This window comes from Somniosus microcephalus, chromosome 4 (assembly GCF_052327205.1).
Source record: "Somniosus microcephalus isolate GS21.2 chromosome 4, FLI_Smic_1.0, whole genome shotgun sequence".
Taxonomy (NCBI): Eukaryota; Metazoa; Chordata; class Chondrichthyes; order Squaliformes; family Somniosidae; genus Somniosus; species Somniosus microcephalus.
The window spans coordinates 268,161,535-268,183,237 of NC_140990.1; the positions used below are offsets into that span (position 1 = coordinate 268,161,535).

The following is a 21,703-nucleotide window of genomic DNA, read 5'->3' on the forward strand; positions in this document are numbered from 1 at the left end:
TCATTGGAGGCACTACCTGGCCGGAAAACGATCTACCCTGCTCACTGACCAGCGTTCAGTTGCTTTTATGTTCAACAACAAGCAGAGGGGCAAAATCAAAAATGACAAGATCTTGAGGTGGAGAATCGAACTTTCCACCTACAATTACGAGATCTTGTACCGGCCTGGGAAGCTCAATGAACCCCCAGATGCCCTATCGCGTGGCACCTGCGCCAGCGCGCAGATCGATAGGCTGAGGGCCCTCCACAATGACCTCTGCCACCCGGGGGTCACCAGGTTCTTCCACTTCATCAAGGCCCAACCTGCCTTACTCCATTGAGGAGGTCAGGACCATGACCAAGAACTGCCAAGTCTGCGCTGAGTGCAAACCGCACTTTTATAGACCAGACAGAGCCCACCTGATAAAAGCCACTCGCCCTTTCGAACGCCTGAGTGTCGATTTTAAAGGGCCTCTCCCCTCCTCCGACCGCAATGTGTACTTCCTCAACATCATTGACGAGTACTCCCATTTCCTGTTCGCTATCCCCTGCCCGGATATGACCAGTGCCACGGTCATTAAATGTCTGAACAGCCTCTTCACCCCGTTCGGTTTCCCCAGCTATATCCATAGCGACCGGGGCTCATCGTTTATGAGCGACGAACTCCGCCAGTACCTGCTCGCTAGGGGTATAGCCACAAGCAGGACCACCAGTTACAACCCCCGGGGGAACGGACAGGTGGAAAGAGAGAATGCAACAGTTTGGAAGGTCGCCCTACTAGCCTTCAAGTCTAGGGGCCTTCCGACCTCCCGCTGGCAGGAGGTGCTCCCCGATGCGCTCCACTCGATTCGGTCACTGCTCTGCACTGCCACCAATGCCACCCCTCACGAGAAAATGTTTGTCTTCCCAAGGAAGTCCACATCGGGGACAGCGTTACCGCCATGGCTGACGTCCCCAGGGCCGGTACTACTGAGAAGACACGTGAGGACCAATAAAACGGACCCCCTGGTCGAGAGGGTTGACCTCCTCCACGCCAACCTCCAGTACGCTTACATTGCATACCCGGACGGGTGGGAGGACACAGTCTCCATACGAGACCTCGCACCCTCGGGGACCGCTGTAACTCACTACCCATTACCACCCCCCCCCCACGACACCCTCGGGGACCGCTTTAACCCACTACCCATTACCACCCCCCCCCACGACCCGATATCCAACCCCAGCAGCCGGCTCGCATTGGACCGTCACCCACGAGGACTACACTCCAGTGCCCCAGCCTACACGGGACGCGACGCCGGAAGCTCCACCACCCCTGCCGTCGCCACTTCGATCACAGCGGCAGACAAGACCTCCGGAGAGACTCCAATACACGAACTTTTAAATACACTTCACCCCGCCGGACTCATTTTTAAACAAGGGGTGAATGTGGTAAACCACTGTTATACCTGTCTGTATGTGTATGTGTATTCCACTAGGTACAGGTCTGGACATGCCTCGGCTGACTCCTCCCACTATTCCAGGTATATAAGTGACTACCTCCCAGTCCCTTAGTATTCTGGACGGGTCGACCACTCGAGACTAGACCTTCATTCTTTAGTTAATAAAAGCCTGGTTGTTACTCGCTTAACCTCAGTCTTTTGAGTAATTGATGGCGCATCAGTCCAAACATGGACAAAAGAGCTGAATTCCAGAGGTGAGGTGAGAGTGACTGCCCTTGACAGCAAGGCAGCATTTGACCGAGCGTGGCATCAAGGAACCCTAATAAAATTGAAGTCAATGGGAATCGGGAGGGAAACTCTCCACTGGCCAGAGTCATACCTAGCACAAAAGATAGTTGCGATTGTTGGTGGCCTCAGCCCCAGGACATTGCTGCAAGAGTTCCTCAGGGCAGTGTCCAAGGCCCAACCAGCTGCTTCATCAATGACCTTCCCTCCATCATAAGGTCAGAAGTGGGGATGTTTGCTGATGATTGCAGTGTTCACTTCCATTCGCAACTCCTCAGATAATGAAGCAGTCCATGCCCATATGCAGCAAGACCTGGACAACATTCAGGCTTGGGCTGATCAGTGGAATGTAACATTTGCGTCACACAAGTGCCAGACAACTCCAACAAGAGAAAGTCTCATCACCTCCCCATGACATTCAATGGCATTACCATTGTTGAATCCACCCCCATCAACATCCTGGGGGGGTGGGCGGGGGGGGGGTCACCATTGATCAGAAACTTAACTGGACCAGCCACATAAATACTGTGGCTACAAGAGCAGGTCAAAGGCTGGGTATTCTGCGGCGAGTGTCTCACCACCTGACTCCCCAAAGCCTTTCCACCATCTACAAGGCACAAGTCAAGAGTGTGATGGAATACTCGCCACTTGCCTGGATGAGTGCACACCCAAGAAGCTCGATACCATCCAGGACAAAGCAGCCTGCTTGATTGACACCCCATTCACAACCTTAAACATTCACTCCCTCTACCACCGGCGCACCATGTCTGCAGTGTGTACCATCTACAAGATGCACTGCAGCAACTCACCAAGGTTTCTTCAACAGCACCTCCCAAACCCGCCACCTCTACCATCTAGAAGGACAAGGGCAGCAGGCGCATGGGAACTCCACCACCTCCCAAGTTCCCCTCCAAGTCACACACCATCCTGACTTGGGAATATATTGCCGTTCCTTCATTGTCACTGGGTCAAAATCCTGGAACTCCCTACCTAACAGCACTGTGGGAGTACCATCACCACACGGACTGTACAAGAAGGCAGCTCACCACCACCTTCTCAAGGGCAATTAGGGATGGGTAATAAATGCTGGCCTTGCCAGCGACGCCACATCCCGTGAATGAATTAAAAAAACCAATTTGGCAGCAAAGTTTTAGATATCTAGAGGTATACATTTACACTGTTCGATAGTATACTTGGGCAACTATATTGGAATGAAATGCCCTAGTGAACTTTCAGGATTTAAAATGGCATAAAAGTTTGCTGTGGGCCCATTGGCCAAATTTTAGCTGCCGTGTTCAATAACATCACAAAGAGTCTTAAAACAGCACTGTCTATCTGGTCACTTTTACATAGCTGGTAAGCTTGTTCAACCTAAACAATGCATCCAGCAAGATAATGAGAGCTCTCATTCCTGGACTGCTCTTTGGAGGTGATTATGCAGTAGAAACATACATCCATTAAGATATCCAGCTGAATACCGCATTCTTGGCAGCAGTGAAGAGCGCTGGCCTCACCATCAGCCTCAGGAAAATGAAGGTTAAATACAAGCCAATACCAGGAAAACTTTATATTTCACCAATATGATTCAGTTCAATGATTAGGGAAGTGTGCTCTCTAACAAAGTACTTGTTGATCAGGAGAACTTACACATTAATACACATGGTGCCAGCATGGCATCATCTTGACGACTAAGCTCAAGGTTTATATTGCATTAATGCTTGCAACTCTTGTATGACTGCAAAGGAAAGATGTGCTACAGCTGTTAATTTAATAAAATTGACAAATTCTACAACTAATTGTGTGAATAGGAAAACCACAACAGGTAGGGGTGGTAGATAGGAGTGAAGGGGTGGAAGGAAAAGGTAGGGGCCATGATGGGAGTAAGGGAGCGTGGGAAGCATGATTATTGGGGGAAGGGATAAGAAGGGTATCACAGAGCTATGTTTTCCTCACAAACCCCACCTGTAAAGCATAGCCTTTAGTCATTGGTGGCTTCTAGACCAACCTACCAGACCAGCCATTCAAAAGGAAAGAAAAAGAGAGGAAGGCAGAAGATGACAAACGACAAAATAAATAGAGGAGTTAAAGGGAGGGAAACAAAAGAGGAGAGAAGAAACAAACAAAAGTAGACAGGGGAGAGAGACAAGAGCTACACAAAGATAGCAGAGACAACTAATCCCATAGGGAAAGTGGTCCAACCGTGGCTAACAAGAGAAGTTAAAGATAGTATTAGATCAAAGGAAGAGGTTTATAATGTTGCCAAAAAGAGCAGTAAGCCTGAGGATTGGGAGGATTTTAGAATTCAGCAAAGGAGGGCCAAGAAATTAATAAAGAAAAGGAAAATAGAGTTTGAGAGTAAATTAGCGAGAGACATAAAAACAGTAAAAGTTTCGTACAGGCTGAGACAGGAGAAATTATCATTGGGAATAAGGAAATGGCAAAGACATTAAACAAATACTTTGTGTCTGTCTTCACTGAAGAAGATGCAAAAAACCTCCCAAAAATAGTGGAGAACCAAGGGTCTAGCGAGAATGAGGTGAAAGAAATTAGTATAATTTTTTTTTTAAAGTACTGGAGAAATTAACGGGATTGAAAGCTGATAAATCCCCTTGACCTGATGGCCTACATCCTAGGGTTTTGAAAGAGGTGGCTATGGAGATAGTGGATGCACTAGTTGTCATTTTCCAAAATTCCATAGATTCTAGAATGGTTCCCGCGGATTGGAAGGTAGCAAATGTAACCCCACTATTTAAGAAAGGAGGGAGAGAAAACGGGGAACTACAGACCAGTTAGAAAATAATAATAGGATTGGGCAGAGTCAACACGGATTTATGAAAGGGAAATCATGTTTGACGAATCTGTTAAGAGTTTTTTGAGGTTGTAACTAGCAGAATTGATGAGGGAACCAATGGATGTGGTGTATTTGGATTTTCAGAAGGCGTTCGATAAGTTGCCACACAAGAGGTTATTAAACAAAATTAGGGTTCATGGGATTGGGGGTAATATACTAGCATGGATTGAGGATTGGTTAACAGACAGAAAACAGAGAGTAGGAATAAACGGGTAATTTTCGGGTTGGCAGGCTGTAACTAGTGGGGTACCGCAAGGATCAGTGCTTGGGCCTCAGCTGTTCACAATCTACACCAATGATTTGAATGAGGGGCCCAAATGTAATTTATTCAAGTTTGCTGATGATACATATTTGTGAGGAGAATGCAAGGAGGCTTCAAGGGGATATAGACAGGCTAAGTGAGTGGGCAAGAACATGGCAAATGGAACATAATGTGGAGAAATGTGAAGTTATCCACTTTGGTAGGAGAAATAGAAAAGCAGGGTATTTAAATGGAGAGAGATTGGGAAATGTTGGTGTTCAGAGGGACCTAGGTGTCCTTGTACACGAATCACTGAAAGTTAACATGCAGGTACAGCAAGCAATTAGGAAAGCAAATGGTATGTTGGCCTTTATTACAAGAGGATTTGAGTACAAGAGTAAAGATGTCTTACTGCAATTACATAGGGCCCTGGTGAAACTACACTTGGAGTATTGTGTACAGTTTTAGTCTCCTTACCTAAGGAAGGATATACTTACCATAGAGGGAGTGCAACGAAGGTTCACCAGACTGGTTCCTGGGATGGGGGGATTGTCCTATGAGGAGAGATTGAGTAGACTAGGCCTATATTCTCTAAAGTTTAAAAGAATGAGAGGTGGTCTCATTGAAACATACAAAATTCTTACAGGGCTTGACAGGGTAGATGCAGGGAGGATGTTTCCCCTGGCTGGGGAGTCTAGAACCAGGGGTCACAGTCTCAGAATAAGGGGCCGGTCATTTAGGACCGAGATGAGGAGAAATTTTTCACTCAGAGGGTGGTGAATCTTTGGAATTCTCTACCCCAGAGGGCTGTGGGGGCTCAGTCATTGAGTATATTCAAGACAGAGACTGATAGATTTTTGAATATTAAGGGAATCAAAGGATATGGGGATAGTGCAGGAAAGTGGAGATGAGGTGGAAGATCAGCCATGATCTTATTGAATGGCGGAGCAAGCTTGAAGGGCTAAATGGCCTACTCCTGCTCCTAATTCTTATGTTCTTATGTAACTAAGAGAGCAACCATATTCTCTGGCTTACTGTGAGTAATGCCACAAGAGATTGACTACTTGAGCAGAAAATAAGAAAACTGCAAAATCAGATAGTGAGTGCAGCAACAAACTGACTTCACCCAGACTGTCCTACACTATGAACACTTCACCCAGACCGTCGTACACCATGAACAGTACAAGATGATCTGTGATTCCTGCATCAGGCTCATTAGTCAGCAGTAGATGCACTAGAAGACCTGACACCTTCAAAAGATTACAATGCAGTATTGTACAGTACAAGTTATAAATATGACTTTGGGACCATACAGAATTCTTATTACATTACCATCAAGAGCTCTGAACTGTAATTTAAACCAAGTTGCTATAGTTTGCAGCAAGTGAAAAATATTTCACGCTTTAAATAATAAACAGATACCAATCAATCCAACAGATTGAGCCCTCATTTGAGACTGAAATAGAAATTGTAAGAGCTAAAAATTGGATATAGCCACGAAAGTGGCAGTGTTAAGACTAAATGAGATTAAGCTGCGCCACCTGAAAATGGTCCAACTAAGATGCTAAAACTCGTCCTCACTCTTCATTAACATGACTAGAGGCCATCAATATAAGATAGTCACCAAGAAATCCAATAGGGGATTCAGAAGAATCATCTTTACCCAAAGAGTGGGGAGAATGTGGAACTCGCTACCACAGGGAGTGGTTGAAGCAAATAGTATAGATGCATTTAAGGGGAGGCTGGACAAGCATATGAGGGAGAAGGGAATAGAGGGTTATGATGATAGATTTAGATGAGGAAAGACGGGAGGAGGCTCGAGTGGAGCATAAACGCTGGCATGGACTGGTTGGGCCAAATGGCCTGTTTCTGTGCCGTATATCCTATGTAATGATTTTAGTTGTGATTTCAGCACTAAAACCACTGCTCATTGGCATTACACTGAATAGGTGGACCAACATCATGGACGGTCTAATTCACAGTATTGATTGCCACAGGCTTTTCCACGACTTAACGGGAAGGTGCATAATGCTGCAGCACCTCATTGTCAGGCTGCTAGGCTTTTCAACTGTCCAAACAGCACAGTGAAGAGACAGACGGAGAAGCAGCACTTACAAGTAGTGATGGCAGAACATAGATGGAGGGAGAGAGCCCGTAGGTTCTCCAACTAAGCTCTCAGGGCATTGGTCTCTGCGGTGGAGAGAAGGCGGGCGGTGCTATACTCGCAAACTGGCAGGAGGCCCGCGCCACACACATCCAGGATCATGTGGCGTGAGATAGCGGACCACGTTACGGCCAGCAGTGTTGTCCCCAGGACCCACACCCAGTGCCGGAAGAATTTAACGACATTATACGGGTGGTCAAGGTGAGTGAAGGCTTCAGGAAATGCCACATACCACCAACTGCACCACAAGCTTCACACACTGCTCCTTGCACCACACCCCCAGCACTCACAAAGCAACAACTTCCACCTATCAACACTCACTCCCTGCACATAATGGCAGCTATTCAACTATGGCAGGCACATCACCCAAACACATTGCACTAAACTCACTCAACACTTCTCTTTCTCTTGCAGGCCAAGGTCACACATAACCACTGGGAGCAGGAGTGGACAAGAGGGGACCAGGCGGACCTTCAACACCTAAGACAGCTTGAGGAGCGTGTGCTTGAGATCACTGGGTGCCACGTGGTAAAGGTTGTGGCCACCGGCAAGGTTCAACCCTTTGGGGACAACAATGGTATGGTCATTCCTAATCCTTCTTCTCATCCCACTTCCCCCTCAGCCTACAATCTTTTCTCACTTTCAAGCTACCCATACTGCATGCATGCATTTCTGGCACCCCCCCACCCCACCCCGCCGTCACCATAACCCAGCTCTTGTGTCTTTGTGCTTTCAGATAATCAACAAGCAGCCTGTCCCGATGTCATCGCAGAGAGAGAGAGGGAGGGAGAAGAAGAGGAGGAAGAAGACACTGCATCACTGCATTTCTCACTCACAGACACCAGCTCAGAAACTGGAATTACACGAACTTTAGAGGCTAGCGTAGAAGCGGGATCTGCACTGGGCACAAGTGGGCTGCAGCAAGGCCAGGGGGAAAGGGTAGCTCAGGGGCCAACTCCCCGGAGGATGAGTTCGCGTGTGAGTACTGCTGCACAGAACTCAGATGAGGACCTCGATGAGGAGGCCTTCAGGAGAAGGGTGATGGGCATGCACACAGAAATGATGGGTGCAATGGTAAGGCTGCCAGAGAGCCCCTCAGCAACGACGAGGAGTGTGAAGGAGCCCGCCTCCAACATCACACGAGGCTCTATACAGAACATGGAGCCGAGGATTTCCAGCCTGGAAATGATCGTGCAGTCCCAGAGACCGTAGCGGCCAGATGTGATGGCGCGCATGATGGGTGATGTTGCAGCTTCCATTGCAGCACAGATGGAAGCGACCCAACGTCTTAGTGCTGCAGCAGAAGCTCAGACTGCTCTCATGCAGTCTCCGCGTGATGCCACCCAAGCTCAGACTGCTCTCATGCAGTCTCCGCGTGATGCCACCCAAGCTCACACCGCTGTCATGCAGTCTCAGCTTGAAGCCACCCAAGCTCAGACTGCTCTCATGCAATCTCAGCTTGAAGCCACCCAAGCTCTGATTGCTGCCATTGTGGATGGGTTGCCCACCGTCGAACAGGTTTTGCAGGGTTTCACAGCAGGCCAACAATCTGTGCTCTGACAGATTGGTGGAGTACTGGGGCACCGCCCCGGGGGTGTGACAGTGGGTCAGTGGAGCAGAACCCCGCTGTCCTCTCTCAGGATGACAGCATTCCTCTTCCCACCTCCGCCATTGCCCTTGTCGCTGCCTGTCAGCCAGCCAGCCCAGACTGCTTCCACCCATGCCGAGGTGGTGTAGTCTACAGCTGGGCCTTCTTGGTCCAGAGCTGCTCGAGGTCATCCTGCAGGGCCATCTGCAGTCTCCCTCACAAAGTCAGCAGCCTTCCACCAGCCATGCTGCAGCCACTGGGGGAGCACTTTGTAGGAGGACTAGAATAGGAAAAGCCACACAAAAGGCAGACACTAAGGGATTGCACCAGGGTGATTAGTTAATAGTATGATGGGGATGTGGTGTGCCACGGTGACCTTGACTGCCAGTGGGAGAGCTGTGTTCGCCCTGCTCTCAGGCTGCAGGTCTGGTTGCAGGAGGTGGCAGAGTTCGGTGACCACCTCCTTGCTGAAGCGTAGCCTCCCAAAACACGGCTCCTCACTTAATTGAAGGTAGGAGATGTGCTGTTGGAAGGCCCTAGGTGGGTAAGGCCTCCTACTGAGAGCCCTCATGGTCCTCCTTCTCCTGCCTCTGTGCACAGATTCCCGTCTTCCTCACTGCCTCCGCTCCCTCTGCCGTACATCCTGGAGGGCGAGGTCGACTGACAGTACATCCCCCATGACTGTGAGAAACTGTTGTGAGCAGAAGCCTTTCAAAAATGAGGGACTGCTGCACTTGAAACAACATTCCCTGTTACCAAAAAAACCTTGAAATAACTAAAGAAAGCTGTTTCAGTTGCAGGAATTAGCGAACAGCTACTGAAACTGCTGAACCACTGATTAGTGATGATGCTGCCTTTAAATATTGCTGGTAGACGACAGTGTTGTATCCGTGTGTTAATAGAGACACGGAAGGCAGGAGTTGGTTTCACAGGTGTTTACTGAACAAAGTCTGGAGGTGAACTAACAGATACAAGACAATATACAGTCTTATATAACCCGAGCGGCCATTACCGGCATTACAGTACACAGGGGGCTCTTAAAGGCACATACACCACAATTCCTCCCCTTTTAGACAACCAGTACATAATATTTTAAGTAATCATTAATTAACATGTTACAAGAACAATAATCTACACATTTGCTGCAGTTAATCAATTATAAGTCAGTCTCTCTGGAGGCTTCCTGACTCGGTCCGGATAACGCCTCGGTGGTGTAGTAGTTTCTGGTGGTGTAGTAGGTTCTTTTGGCAAGGCTGATTCGGCTTGAATGCCAGTGTCGGGTTCATCTGGTTCCAGTATCACCAGATCGGAGGTAGATACTATGGGTATTTCTACTTCATCATTAGGCGTATAGAGTTGTGGTGTAGGTTGTCCCTTTTCGGATGACTCTGATTTGGTCAGCATGGCGCCTTATTATGCTTTCTCCAATGTCCACGGTATACATCAGCGGTCCTAGTCGTGTGCAAATAGTTCCAGGCTGCCATTTCTCGGTACGGTAGTCCCAGACCAAAACTTGTTGACCTATCTGGAAGGTTCTAGTTGGCCTTTCAGTCATGCCTTGAAATTGCCGGTTCTCCACGTCCCTTCTGATGTTTGGCTTGATCAAATCCAGCCGGCATCTTAGGCTTCTATTGAAGAACATCATGGCGGGAGTTTGGTTTGTAACCACGTGTTGCATTCCTGTATGCAAACAAGAAGTTATCTACCTTATGCTGAAGTTTTATGTCTTCATTACCCATGGCCTTTATGGCCTTCTTGAAGGTCTGGACAAACCTTTCAGCCAATCCATTGGTGGCGGGATGGTATGGGGCGGACGTGTAGTGCTTAACCCCATTGTTTTTTTAAGAACTTCCTGAATTCTTCGGACACAAATTGCGGTCCATTATCAGAACAGATCTGTTCAGGCAGCCCATTCCTGGCAAATATGGTCCTTAATACTGTGATGGTTTTTTCCGTGGTGTGCATCAACCGCGATTAAGAACATTGAGTCCATAAATGGACCAGCAAAGTCGATGTGTACCCTTTGCCATGGAGATGAGGGCCACTCCCATGGATGTAGAGGGGCTTGTGGTGGGGCGTTTTGGACCTTCTGGCATCCTAGGCAGCTCTTGGTCATTTCTTCGATGTCTCCATCGATACCTGGCCACCACACAAACTCTCTGGCTAGGTTCTTCATTTTCACTCCACCCAGATGCCCCTTGTGAAGCTCCTTTAGCACTTTATCCTGGAGTTTGGGTGGAATCACCACTCTGGGTCCACACATCAAGGTTCCTCGGCACACTGACAGCTGTTCTCTTCTTTGCGAGAATGCTGGCAACAGTGGTTCGCCATGTGCTGACCATCCCTTCACTGTTAAATCGTAGATTCGTGAGAGAGTCGGGTCATTTCTCGTTTCCTTTTCAACGGCAGAATTTGTTACTGGTAGACATTCCACTATGGTTGAGTGGAACATCTCCACTGGGTCTACTGTAGGTGCCTCTTCTACCGTTGGCAACGGTAGGCGCGATAAACCGTCAGCATTCCCATGCTGTTTTGATCCTTTGTATTCTATGTCATATTGGTGTGCCCCTAGGAAAAGGGACCACCTCTTTAGCCTTTGCGCTGTCATAATGGGAACACCCTTTTTAGGGTTGAATATGGAGACGAGGGGTTGGTGGTCAGTCAACAAGGTAAATTTTTGTCTGTGTAGGTAATGGTTGAATTTCTTCACTCCCCATACCAGGCTGAGTGCTTCCCTGTCGATCTGGGCATAGTTACGCTCAGCTGAGTTCAATGAGCGTGACGCAAAAGCTATCGGCCGCTCCGAGCCATCAGGGAATCTATGCGATAATACCGCTCCTACGCCGTAAGGGGATGCATCGCACGCCAGTCTGATTGGCAGTGATGGGTTGTAATGAGCCAAAACTTCCTTGGACGTGATCAAGCCTTTGCATTTATGGAAGGCACGTTTACAGTCTTCGCTCCATTTCCAAATTACTCCCGTTTGTAGCAGTTTGTTAAGAGGGTGCAGAAGAGTTGACAAGTTCGGTAAAAATTTATGATAGTAATTTATCAATCCCAGGAACGACCTTAATTGTGAGACATTTTCAGGTGCTGGGGCTTTTATGACCGCTTCAATTTTTTCAGGTGACTTATGCAACCCTTCCTCGTTAATTATGTGGCCACAATATGATATTTGTTTCTGGAAAAATTCGCACTTGGGGCGATTTGCTCGTAGGCCCCGTTCTCTCAGCCTAGTGAGCACCTGCTCCAAATTGGCAAGGTGCTCGTTGTCGTTTTCTCCTGTTACAAGGATGACGTCTAGGTAGCATTGAGTCCCCGGAATCCCTTGGAGGACTTGCTCCATAGCTCTTTGCCAGATAGCTGGAGCTGATGCTACTCCGAAAACCAGTCGATTGTACTGGTACAGGCCTTTGTGTGTATTTATCGTGAGATACTTTTTAGAGGCCTCTTCAACCTCCGTCTGTAGATATGCCTGTGCCAAGTCAATTTTGGTGAAACGTTTCCCTCCGGATAGTGAGGCGAAAATATCTTCTATCCTCGGAAGAGGATACTGTACCGTGTGAAGGACCGGGTTTACAGTCACCTTGAAGTCCTCACAGATGCAAATTTTTCTCTGTTCTTCAGAGTTATCATTATTCAATGTTTTCTTCATGACCGGGATGATGGGTGTTGCCCACTCGCTCCAATCTATCTTGGATAATATGCCTGCCTTTTCCAAATTCTCCAGCTCTGCCTCGACTGCTGGACGAATTGCGTATGGCACCGGCCTTGCCTTAAAAAACTTGGGAATTGCCGCATCTTCCACTTTTATTGAGGCAGTGATACCTTTCAAGGTTCCTAGTTTCTGTTGAAACACTTCTTTGGCGTTGGCCAAGATGTCTTTTAATCGTTCAGGTATGACATCATCATTTTTTTTCTTACTGGTCACCGGCAGTGCCTGAATGGAGTGCCAGTCTAAACGTATCTTCCTGATCCATTCACGTCCCAACAGCGGTGGACCACCATCTTGCAGAACGTATAAATACAACTTCTGTATTTCCTTGCCGTTGTATACAACAGGCACCTTTATTTTCCCTTTGGGGTATACTTTCTGCCCCGTATATGTTTTCAAGATAATGGATGTGTCTTTCAAAGGTATATGCGGAAATAGCCGCTCGTAATCCCGTCGACTTATGACGGTCAGAGCTGATCCTGTATCTAGCTCCATTTTAACTGGGGACCCCGCTATCGTGAGGGTAACCCAAATGGTCTGGTAATCTTCTTTGGCAATTACATTATGTAATTTGAGACAGCTTAGTCTCTTGTTTCCGGAGTCGCTATCGCTCTTCTGGTCTTCGGAGCTACTGTCCGTCATCATTTGTACCTTTCTGTACTTTTCCTTATTGATTTTTTTCCTGTCCGTGGATTTTTTGTGTCCAGATCGGCATACACGTGCAATGTGTCCCATCTTTCCGCATTGCCTGCATGCTTTGTCCTTGAACCAGCAGTCCCTCTGGTCATGGGTGGATCTGCCGCAGCGATAACATCTCTCGAAACCCTGTGTCATTTCATGGGTGCCGAAGTCCTGTGTCTTTTGCTGTATCTCTGCAGCTCGTCTTGCGGCTGCTTCGTATGATACAGCCATACTCAAAGCCTTGTCCAGTGTTAAATCTTTCTCAGAAAGTAGCCTTTTCTGTGTTCCTTCACTTAGGAGACCGCAGACGAATTTGTCTCGAAGAGAATCTGCCAGACCTGCCCCGAATTGGCAGTGCTTTGATAGCTTCCTTAATTCGGTGAGGTAATCAGCGTTACTTTCATTCTTGTGCTGATTCCTCTTGAAAAATTTGAATCGTTCCGCTATCAGCAGCGGTGTTGGGTTTAAGTGCTCCTGTAGGGTATCAACAATCTCCTTAAAATTCTTGTCCTTTGGTTTGGCTGGAGTGATTAAGTTTCGTAACAGCCCGTATGTCCTTGCGCCCATTAGATTTAGAAGTACTGATGCCTTTTTATCATTTTCTATTCCATTTGCTGTGCAATATACCTCCACTCTTTCCACATATGTGGTCCAATCCTCTATATCGTTATCGAAAGCATTAACATTGCCAGCCTTAGGCATCCTGAAAAAAAAATGGCGCCTCCCGCGCTTTCCTTTCTTCCCTGCAGAAAAAAAATGGCGCTTCCCGCGCTTTCCCGCCGCCGCTGCTGCTGACAACACTGTTTTCCGCGGTTTTTTTATTTACAGGTGGAGACTCGTTCCCGCCGGACTCTCTGGGACTTTTCCCTCCCTCTGCTTGGTCCGAACGCCGACCTGCTTTGCAGCGCCGGCCGTCTCCCGAGTGCTCCCCCCCTGTCTCTGTTTGCCTCCGCCTTCGCTGCTCGGCCCCGCTGCAGAGCCAGCTGATGGAGCCCCAGCCCGCCGCCCAGGAAGGATTATTGCAGTACCTGCCACCAGCTCGGCTAGCTGGTGAAACCACAGATTTTTTTTTTCTTTCTTGCTTTTCTTCGACTTTCGTCTGAGGAATCAATCTCATTGAGGTGCTGCCGAATTGCAGGTAAGTCGGTTTCCAATTCGTCGCCACTGTTGTATCCGTGTATTAATAGAGACACGGAAGGCAGGAGTTGGTTTCACCGGTGTTTACTGAACAAAGTCTGGAGGTGAACTAACAGATACAAGACAATATACAGGCTTATATAGCCCGAGTGGCCATTACCGGCATTACAGTACACAGGGGGCTCTTAAAGGCACATACACCACAGACAGCTCTCCCTGTCATTATGCTGTGCTGACGGTAAATAAAATGGCTAAATGCAATGATGGAGATCAGCCGTCAAGTGAGCGTTACACACTCACTGTCGTCACGATCTCTTTCATTTAAATCACCCTGGTTCTAGTGTTTACCGGCAGCTCCAAAATGGCCCGCGCCGATGGATCTGCCACCAGTTAGCGGAAGAGTACCGGCCGCCGTCTTTTCGCCATTTCATGGTGGTAACAGCCGGCGCTAAAGCATCCAATTTTTCCCCTAAAACTTCATCTCTGTCAACCAGAGCAATAAATGGTGCTCTACCTTTGCAATAGTGTAGTGTAATGTTTGAAAAAGAGGTGGACAGTATGTTTGAAAGTTTGGAGGATGCACCAAAGGAAAAATGTCTGGTTAAAATTCAAAGGTAAGTGCTTGCATCTTATTTTAAATTCTGAAATTAGTGGCTACAGTCATCCATATACAGAGTGATAACACTGTAACTGGTTCAGTTAAAGCAGAAGAGGGAAATTGCAGAAAATGGTGAAATTGGGTGTAAAGCAGGTTAGAACACTGAATTGCAACACTGCCCTTCTGCTTCTGTGCTGCAGGTTTACATTCAGTCTAAACAGATAGGATGAAGAACATTTTCTCTCTGCCTGGGTTGCAGTAATACCATTGCAAAAAATAACTGAATTGATTTGTGACGTCTATGGTTTACCATGGCCTTTTTAATTAACTTTTTGTTCTTGGCTTCCATTTTGCCTCTTATACAAAGTGCTAGTAGTTAGCAGGTAGACAAAGTAGAAGCCAGGAATTGAGTTGTTGCGCCCCAAAGGGAAGCGCGGCGCTACTGGAGGCGCCCCGCATCCCTCTTGGGGCGCTGCGAGTGAATATCGTGGCATTACATGCCGCAGCACCACACGCTGCGGCATGTCGCACTGTGGTATTGCAGGCATTCCTCCCATTCTTAAAGGGGAGGGGCCTTGTGCAGCGCGATCTGGGGCCCAACTGGGCCCCCGAGGATCGGGAGTACAGGCAAAAGAGACCGGCACCGAGGAGAAGTGCCGGGCTCTTGGAGCGCAGCCGGCACTCCGTGGGGGGGGGGGGGGGGGGGCGTTCAGGAGGCCGGGGACGGGAGTGCAGGCAGGTGCTGGCAGGCGGCCAACAACAAAAATGGCCGCCCCGCACCTCGCCTTTAATTTGCGCCTCCCCGGCCGCAGGTCGGCCCCCCTGAACCGGTTGGACATAGCGTCCTGCGGTAAATATCGCGGCCGAGGCGTCAGCGGGGCGCTGCGCACACCGATGACGTCATCGGCAGTGGCGCAGCGCTAACGGTTAGCGCCACCACTAACGTCCCACGGAATTTAGCGGGAGGCGTGGGCAGTGCCGCGCCCGGGCACCAGTTGGCTTGCGACCCACTTAGCGCCCTCTTAAGGCGCCAACGGGTGGCGCAACCTACTGAATTTCTCCCCCTATATGTATTGGGATGAAAATGTTAACTGCCCAGTCTGATTGGATTTTAAATGCTTAATTTATACTAACAGCTACAATACCTTGCAAAGCCAACACCACGACTTGTCCCATTGGCATCTCGTAGTATTCGTGTGGAGATTACTTGTCCATATGGCTTCAGCATATTCTCCAATTCTTGTTCATCCATTGATGGTGGTAGATTGGAGATATATAAGTTTGTGGGGTCCTGTTCTTGTTGCTGAAATAACAGATATTATAATGAGTACTCTGTTTTGAAAGATTGATACGTTTCCATATTCTCAAATCTCACAGCGGCATGGCCTTTGATTGATCTATCCTTTGTTGGGTGGTCCACTTATTTTTCCACAGATGTGACATGTACATGTTTAAATTGTCTATCTAACAATTATAAAATGTATATTTTTGAATTTTGCTTAGAAAGCATCTACTCCAAATTATATGGTTGTCCAATCTCTTAATCATCCCCCCCAAGACAGTATGCTGGTAGATGGGGTTTATTAAATTTATGAAAATGTTACCAAATATGCTGTATATATTATGAATCCCCACTGGACCTCTCAATGCCAATGGGGGAGAAATTCAGTATTGCCCCATTTGAGGCGCAATTATCGGCCGGGCGCAAAGATTAGTGCCTGGCGCTAATTATCGCCTCCGACTGCAAACTTGGCTTTTATCGCCCCTGGAGGTGATTGGAGCGCAAATTCAGGCGCTTCACACCTGTCCTAAGGCGCAAAGGCCGAGGAGCGAGGCGCTACCTCAGAGCGCTGGCGAAGCTCATGTGATGTCTGTCAGCAATGGAACACAGACACAATGGCGCCGGCCAGTTCTTAAAGGGGAGGGTTGATCTTGCTCTCCATCCACATCCTGTGCATTGCAGCCTTGAATCTCGGCCTGGAGAGACATGTACATCAAATTTGCTGGAAGGAACAATGGAGACCCAGGGAAAGAGCTCAGAGTGCAGCCCCCACAGTCTCTTCTAAATCGATAAAAGGGCAAATCAAAATGAACCTGCAAAGTGCTGCTCAGTACCCAAAACTCCTTCACATTGAATCTCTCCAGAAGTCTCTCTCTCTCTCTCTCAGAATGCGTGGTGCAAATGTGTCACCAACAAAAAAGGCAGGAAGCGGTCGCCTTTAAATAGCGCTCCCCCAGTCCCTTCCTGACTGCAAAACGCTCCCCTCAACCTGTCGTTGCTAGCGGCAGGCGGTAAGGCAGGGGGCGCCACTCAATATCCGGTCCAGGGCGCTAATGGGGCGTTGCACACTCGACTGACGTCATGATCTGCCGGCGCAGGAGATCGTGGCGGTAGTGTTTAGCGCCGCTGCAAAATGTCTAGTTAATTTCGTGAGCGGTGCAAACATCGCCGCGCACGGGCGCTAGTTGCTTTGCGCCACATTAGCGCCCTCTTAAGGCGCTAACGGGAGGCGCAAACCAACTGAATTTTCCCCCCAATATCTTTTATGAAGTAAATCTAATTAATGCAATACAGAACTTAAAAATATTACAAGACAATAAGAATGCTATCCAATTCCAAAGAGAAGTTTGTTAACCATATATATGGCATAACATCTATTATTGTTTATTCATAAAGATTTTGAACACCGTATATGTGTAGACCTCATTGGAGCAGATTTTCCTTTTTCACTGTTAGGTATAGTGTCAAAAGCACATAGGAAAATCGATGGGCAGGATTGCATGTTGGTATCACAATCCACCCAATTTAAGAAGAAAATCTGCCCCAGCATCTCTAATACCCTGTCAGTCACTTTTTAAATAATTGAAAAGGTTTCATCATGAATCTGTCAGCTAATACTCTGGCACATTTTTTTCTAATTTTAATACTGTTAAGTAATTAGCAGCACTAATAGGACTGATGTAGCATGTGGCTCAGCGATGCAGTAGAGAAAGACTCATACATTCAAAGCAAATTTTTAAGCAGATCCAGATTTTCCTATTTACACAATCAGTTGTAGAATCACAGAATCTTACACTATAGAAGGAGGCTATTTGGCCCGTCATGCCTGTGCTGTCTCTTGAAAGAGTTGTCCAATTTAGTCCCACACCACAGCTTTTTCTCCATAACCCTGCAAATTAGTCTTCAAGTATATGTTCAATTGCCTTTTGAAACTTCCTGTGGAATCTGCTTCCACCAGTCTTTCAGGTAGTGCATTCCAGATCATAACAACCCTGTGTGTAGAAATTTATCCTCATTTCCCCTCTAGTTCTATTTTAAATCTGTGACCTCTAGTTACCGACCCACTTGTCAGAGGAAATAGTTTCTCCCTCTCTCAAAACCCCTCATACTTTTGAATACCTCTATTAGGTCTCCCCTTAACCTTCTCTGCTCTAAGGAAACAATCCCAGCTTCTCAAATCTCTCCTTCTAACTGAACTCCCTCAGCTCAGGTATCATCCTGGTAAACCTCCTCTGTACCCTCTCCAGGGCTTTGACATTCTTCCTAAAGTGTGGTGCCCAGAATTGAATGCAATACTCCAGCTGAGGCCTAATCAGAGAATTGTAAAGGTTTAGCATGACTTTCTTGTTTTTGTATTCTATGCCCTTATTTACAAAGCCAAGTACCCCATACATTTTCTTAACTGCCTTATCAACTTGCCATACACCTTCAAAGATTTGTGAATATGCACCCCCAGGTCCCTCTGTTCTTGCATCCCCCTTAAAATAGTACCATTTAGATTATACTGCCTCTCCATGTTGTTTCTCCCAAAGTGCAATACTTCATACTTATATGCATTAAATTGCATCTGCCATGTGCCTGCCCATTTCACCAGTCTGTCTATGTCCTCCTGAAGTCTGCTGCTATCATATTCACTATTTGCTACGTTGCCAAGTTTTGTATCGGCTGCAAACATTGAAATTGTACTCCCTATACCCAAGTCCATGTCATTTATACATAAAAAAAAGCAATGGTCCTAATACCAACACCTGGGGGACTCCACTGCATACTTCTCTCCAGTCAGAAAAACATCCGTTCACCACTACTCTCTGCCTCCTATCCCTTAGTCAATTTCTTACCCAAGTTACCACCGTACCTTTAATACCATGTGCTTCTATTTTCCGAATAAGTCTGTTATGAGGTACTTTATCAAATGCCTTTTGGAAGTCCATACATACAACATCTACTGCACTATCTTCATCAACCCTCTATGTTACTTCAACAAAGAACTCAATCAGGTTAGTCAGACACAATTTGCCTTTAACAAATCAGTGCTGGCTGATCCTTATTAACCCATGCTTCTCCAAGTGAGAATTAATTTTGTCCTCGACAATAGTTCTCCCACCACTGATTAGATTGTAATGACCAGGTTTATGAAAGCAACAAACTGAACAAAATTACATATAGAATGCTATTTAAAAAGACAATTTCCTCTATCTATTCACTCCTAACTCGATTGAATGACTACACTTCAAACATACTTCATTGCCTGTGAAGCGCTTTGGGACATCCTGATGTAGTGAAATGTGCTATATAAATGCAAATTATTTTTTTTCCCTATTGGGCCTTTTAGTACTGTAATGGACAGATTAATAAAATCTGACCATCAAAAATCTCTAATTTCAGGGGCGTCTCCAGAACATGAGGTTTTAATCTTTGTTATATTAGAATTTTAGATTTTGGAGACATCATTTTCGCTTCTTTGTTACAGATATAATTATTTTTAGTTCCAGACTTATTCACAAACAGCAAAAGGAGTTTGTAGTGATTTTTTCTCATTTCTATGCTTTCTTATATTCTTGGATACTTAGAGACATAACCGCTTATTTAAAAATGAGCATCACATTTTAAATATTTCAATGTCCGCAGCTTTTTTCTTTAAAAAAGAAAAAATAACTCAGCTCACAGCAGGAGTGCAGGCACCAAATTCAAAATTGTACACATTTTGGGGAAATTCTCCAATTTTGTGCTTTCGGTGGGGTGCCACACCCAGTGACAGTGCATATCAGGAATTGTGTGGGCAATGGCCACAGCTTTCTGACCATTCATTTAAATGGTCAGAGAATTGTGCTCAGTACAGAGTGGAATTTTAAATATGCACTCTTGCCAGGTAAGGCTCCATGCTGGAAATACAAAGACAAAAAATTACTCTCTCAATCAATCCAATCCATGCAAGGTTGACAAAGGTAAAGATCATTTTTGCTTATATTGGCAGGGACAACATAAAATCAAATACAGTGGCCTAGAAATTTGACACGGGTGGTAAGTCCAAAACGGGTGGTATTGGATTGACCACCCGTTACACGCAGCACCTGATATTCAGTTCCATTGTCCACTACCCGAGTTGAATTTCTAGGCCAGTCTACTTGATATTGTGATTATAAAATTATGCGATAAAAATCCACCCAAAAAGCTGCTGGTTAATTAAAGCAATGGTGATTCAGGATAAAATGTGGGAATGAATTAAGAAATTGGCTAAGAAGGAATCAGTGGCTAATTGTTAAAGGAGTTATGTTGGAATGGGTAACCTGTTCCAGCCGACAGTGTCCACTCTGCCCCACCTACTGCCATTACCTGCTGAGCTTCCAGCCTACTGAGTCCACTCCACTGCCGTAACCTGCTGAGCTGAGCTTCAGTTCTGTACTTTCAACGCACTGTTGTCCTCTCAGCTTTATTCTTTTGATTTGGGTCCTGGACACAAATCTGCCTTTTCCTGGGCCAAATTCCATTTCTTCGCTGTCTTCTGGACTTTACCATTACCTCCACATTCGTCACCGCTTTCTACCGAGGCTGTATTTTCTGCGGGATTGCCTCTATCCAGTAATGGGTCTGCTCCTGCAGCTTTAGTTTTCTACTCCTGTGTTGGGAATTTTTCACTGTACGCTAATCTAACTTTGATCTGCTCTTGTTGGTTCCCATCCTGTTCTGGTTACTGCTCTCTTGCTACTGAATGATCTCTGCTTTGCTTCTTTCTGCTTGCTTCCCGTAGCCACTGATTCCACTTATCCTTCAGAACTCCTCAGTTCTGGGGCTGGGCTGGGCTGAATCAGCTCCTCATGCTCCTACTGCTGCTCCCAATCTTGTGTGCTCCTCACCTCCCTACAGCTGTTCCTGGGACTAGCTCCCTCATCTACACTGATCCAATGGATTTACTTTTCCCCCCTCTCTGGCTCTTCGCTCATCTGCTGGATCTGCTGATGCACACTGCTAACATCTGAGGACACCATCCTGCTCCTCCGCCTTCCCGTCCTGTTCACTGTTGAATCTGTGTTTACAAGTGCAGTTATACTGAATAACAGGACACAGACTACAGAAGTAAGTAAACAGGTCTTTAGTGATTGAGGGTCAGGGCGGAACTGAGGTACACTTTGCTCCGCAGGGTTTATATACCGGTGTGGTCACCACCGGTACTACAATGTACAGGAGCCGTTAAAAAGTAGTCCATCACCTTAAGGTATCCTCTTAAGGTAGTACAGGTTACATACACTACATTCACCAGCTCCGAACTGTGATTTAAACCAGGTTGTTAGTTTGCAGCAGTTGAAAAAGCATGTGCCCAGTTTCCCAATGTTTCAAGCTTTATATAATAAACAGATACCCAACACCCCCCCCCCCACCCCCCACCCCAAGAACACTCTGTTCCTCCGCTCCAGGACTCTTCTGCATTCCTCCCTTTGACCTGTTGGCATCTGTGGCTTCAGCCGCATGCTCTGAAGTTCCCTCCCTATACCTCTGCACCACTTGAAAACTCACTTCTTTGACCAAGCTTTTGGACACCCCTCCTAATATCTCCTTCCTTTAACTCAACGTTCACTTTTGTCTGATTTTTTTGGTGAAATGCCTTGGCAAGTTTCTCTATGTTAAAGGTGCTATATAAATGGAAGTTGTTGTTGTGGTGGAGAATGCTGAGTCGGGTACCTCGGGGAATTGGTGCTGGGAGTTCTCAAAACAGTAGAGTGCATGTTGGAATAAGTTATGTTTAAACT

General features: G+C 46.7%; 1 protein-coding gene across 14 annotated transcripts in view; it reads right to left on the reverse strand.

Annotated features, from left to right (window-relative positions):
• Positions 1-21,703, reverse strand: part of LOC147120445 (RNA-binding motif, single-stranded-interacting protein 1-like) — a 661,270-nt gene that overhangs the window by 68,378 nt on the left and 571,189 nt on the right. For all 14 annotated transcript variants that reach the window (XM_085986392.1, XM_085986391.1, XM_085986393.1 and 11 more), the window contains one exon: positions 15,823-15,980. In XM_085986392.1, the coding sequence (XP_085842518.1) occupies positions 15,823-15,980 (158 nt within the window). The remainder of the gene's footprint in view (positions 1-15,822; positions 15,981-21,703) is intronic.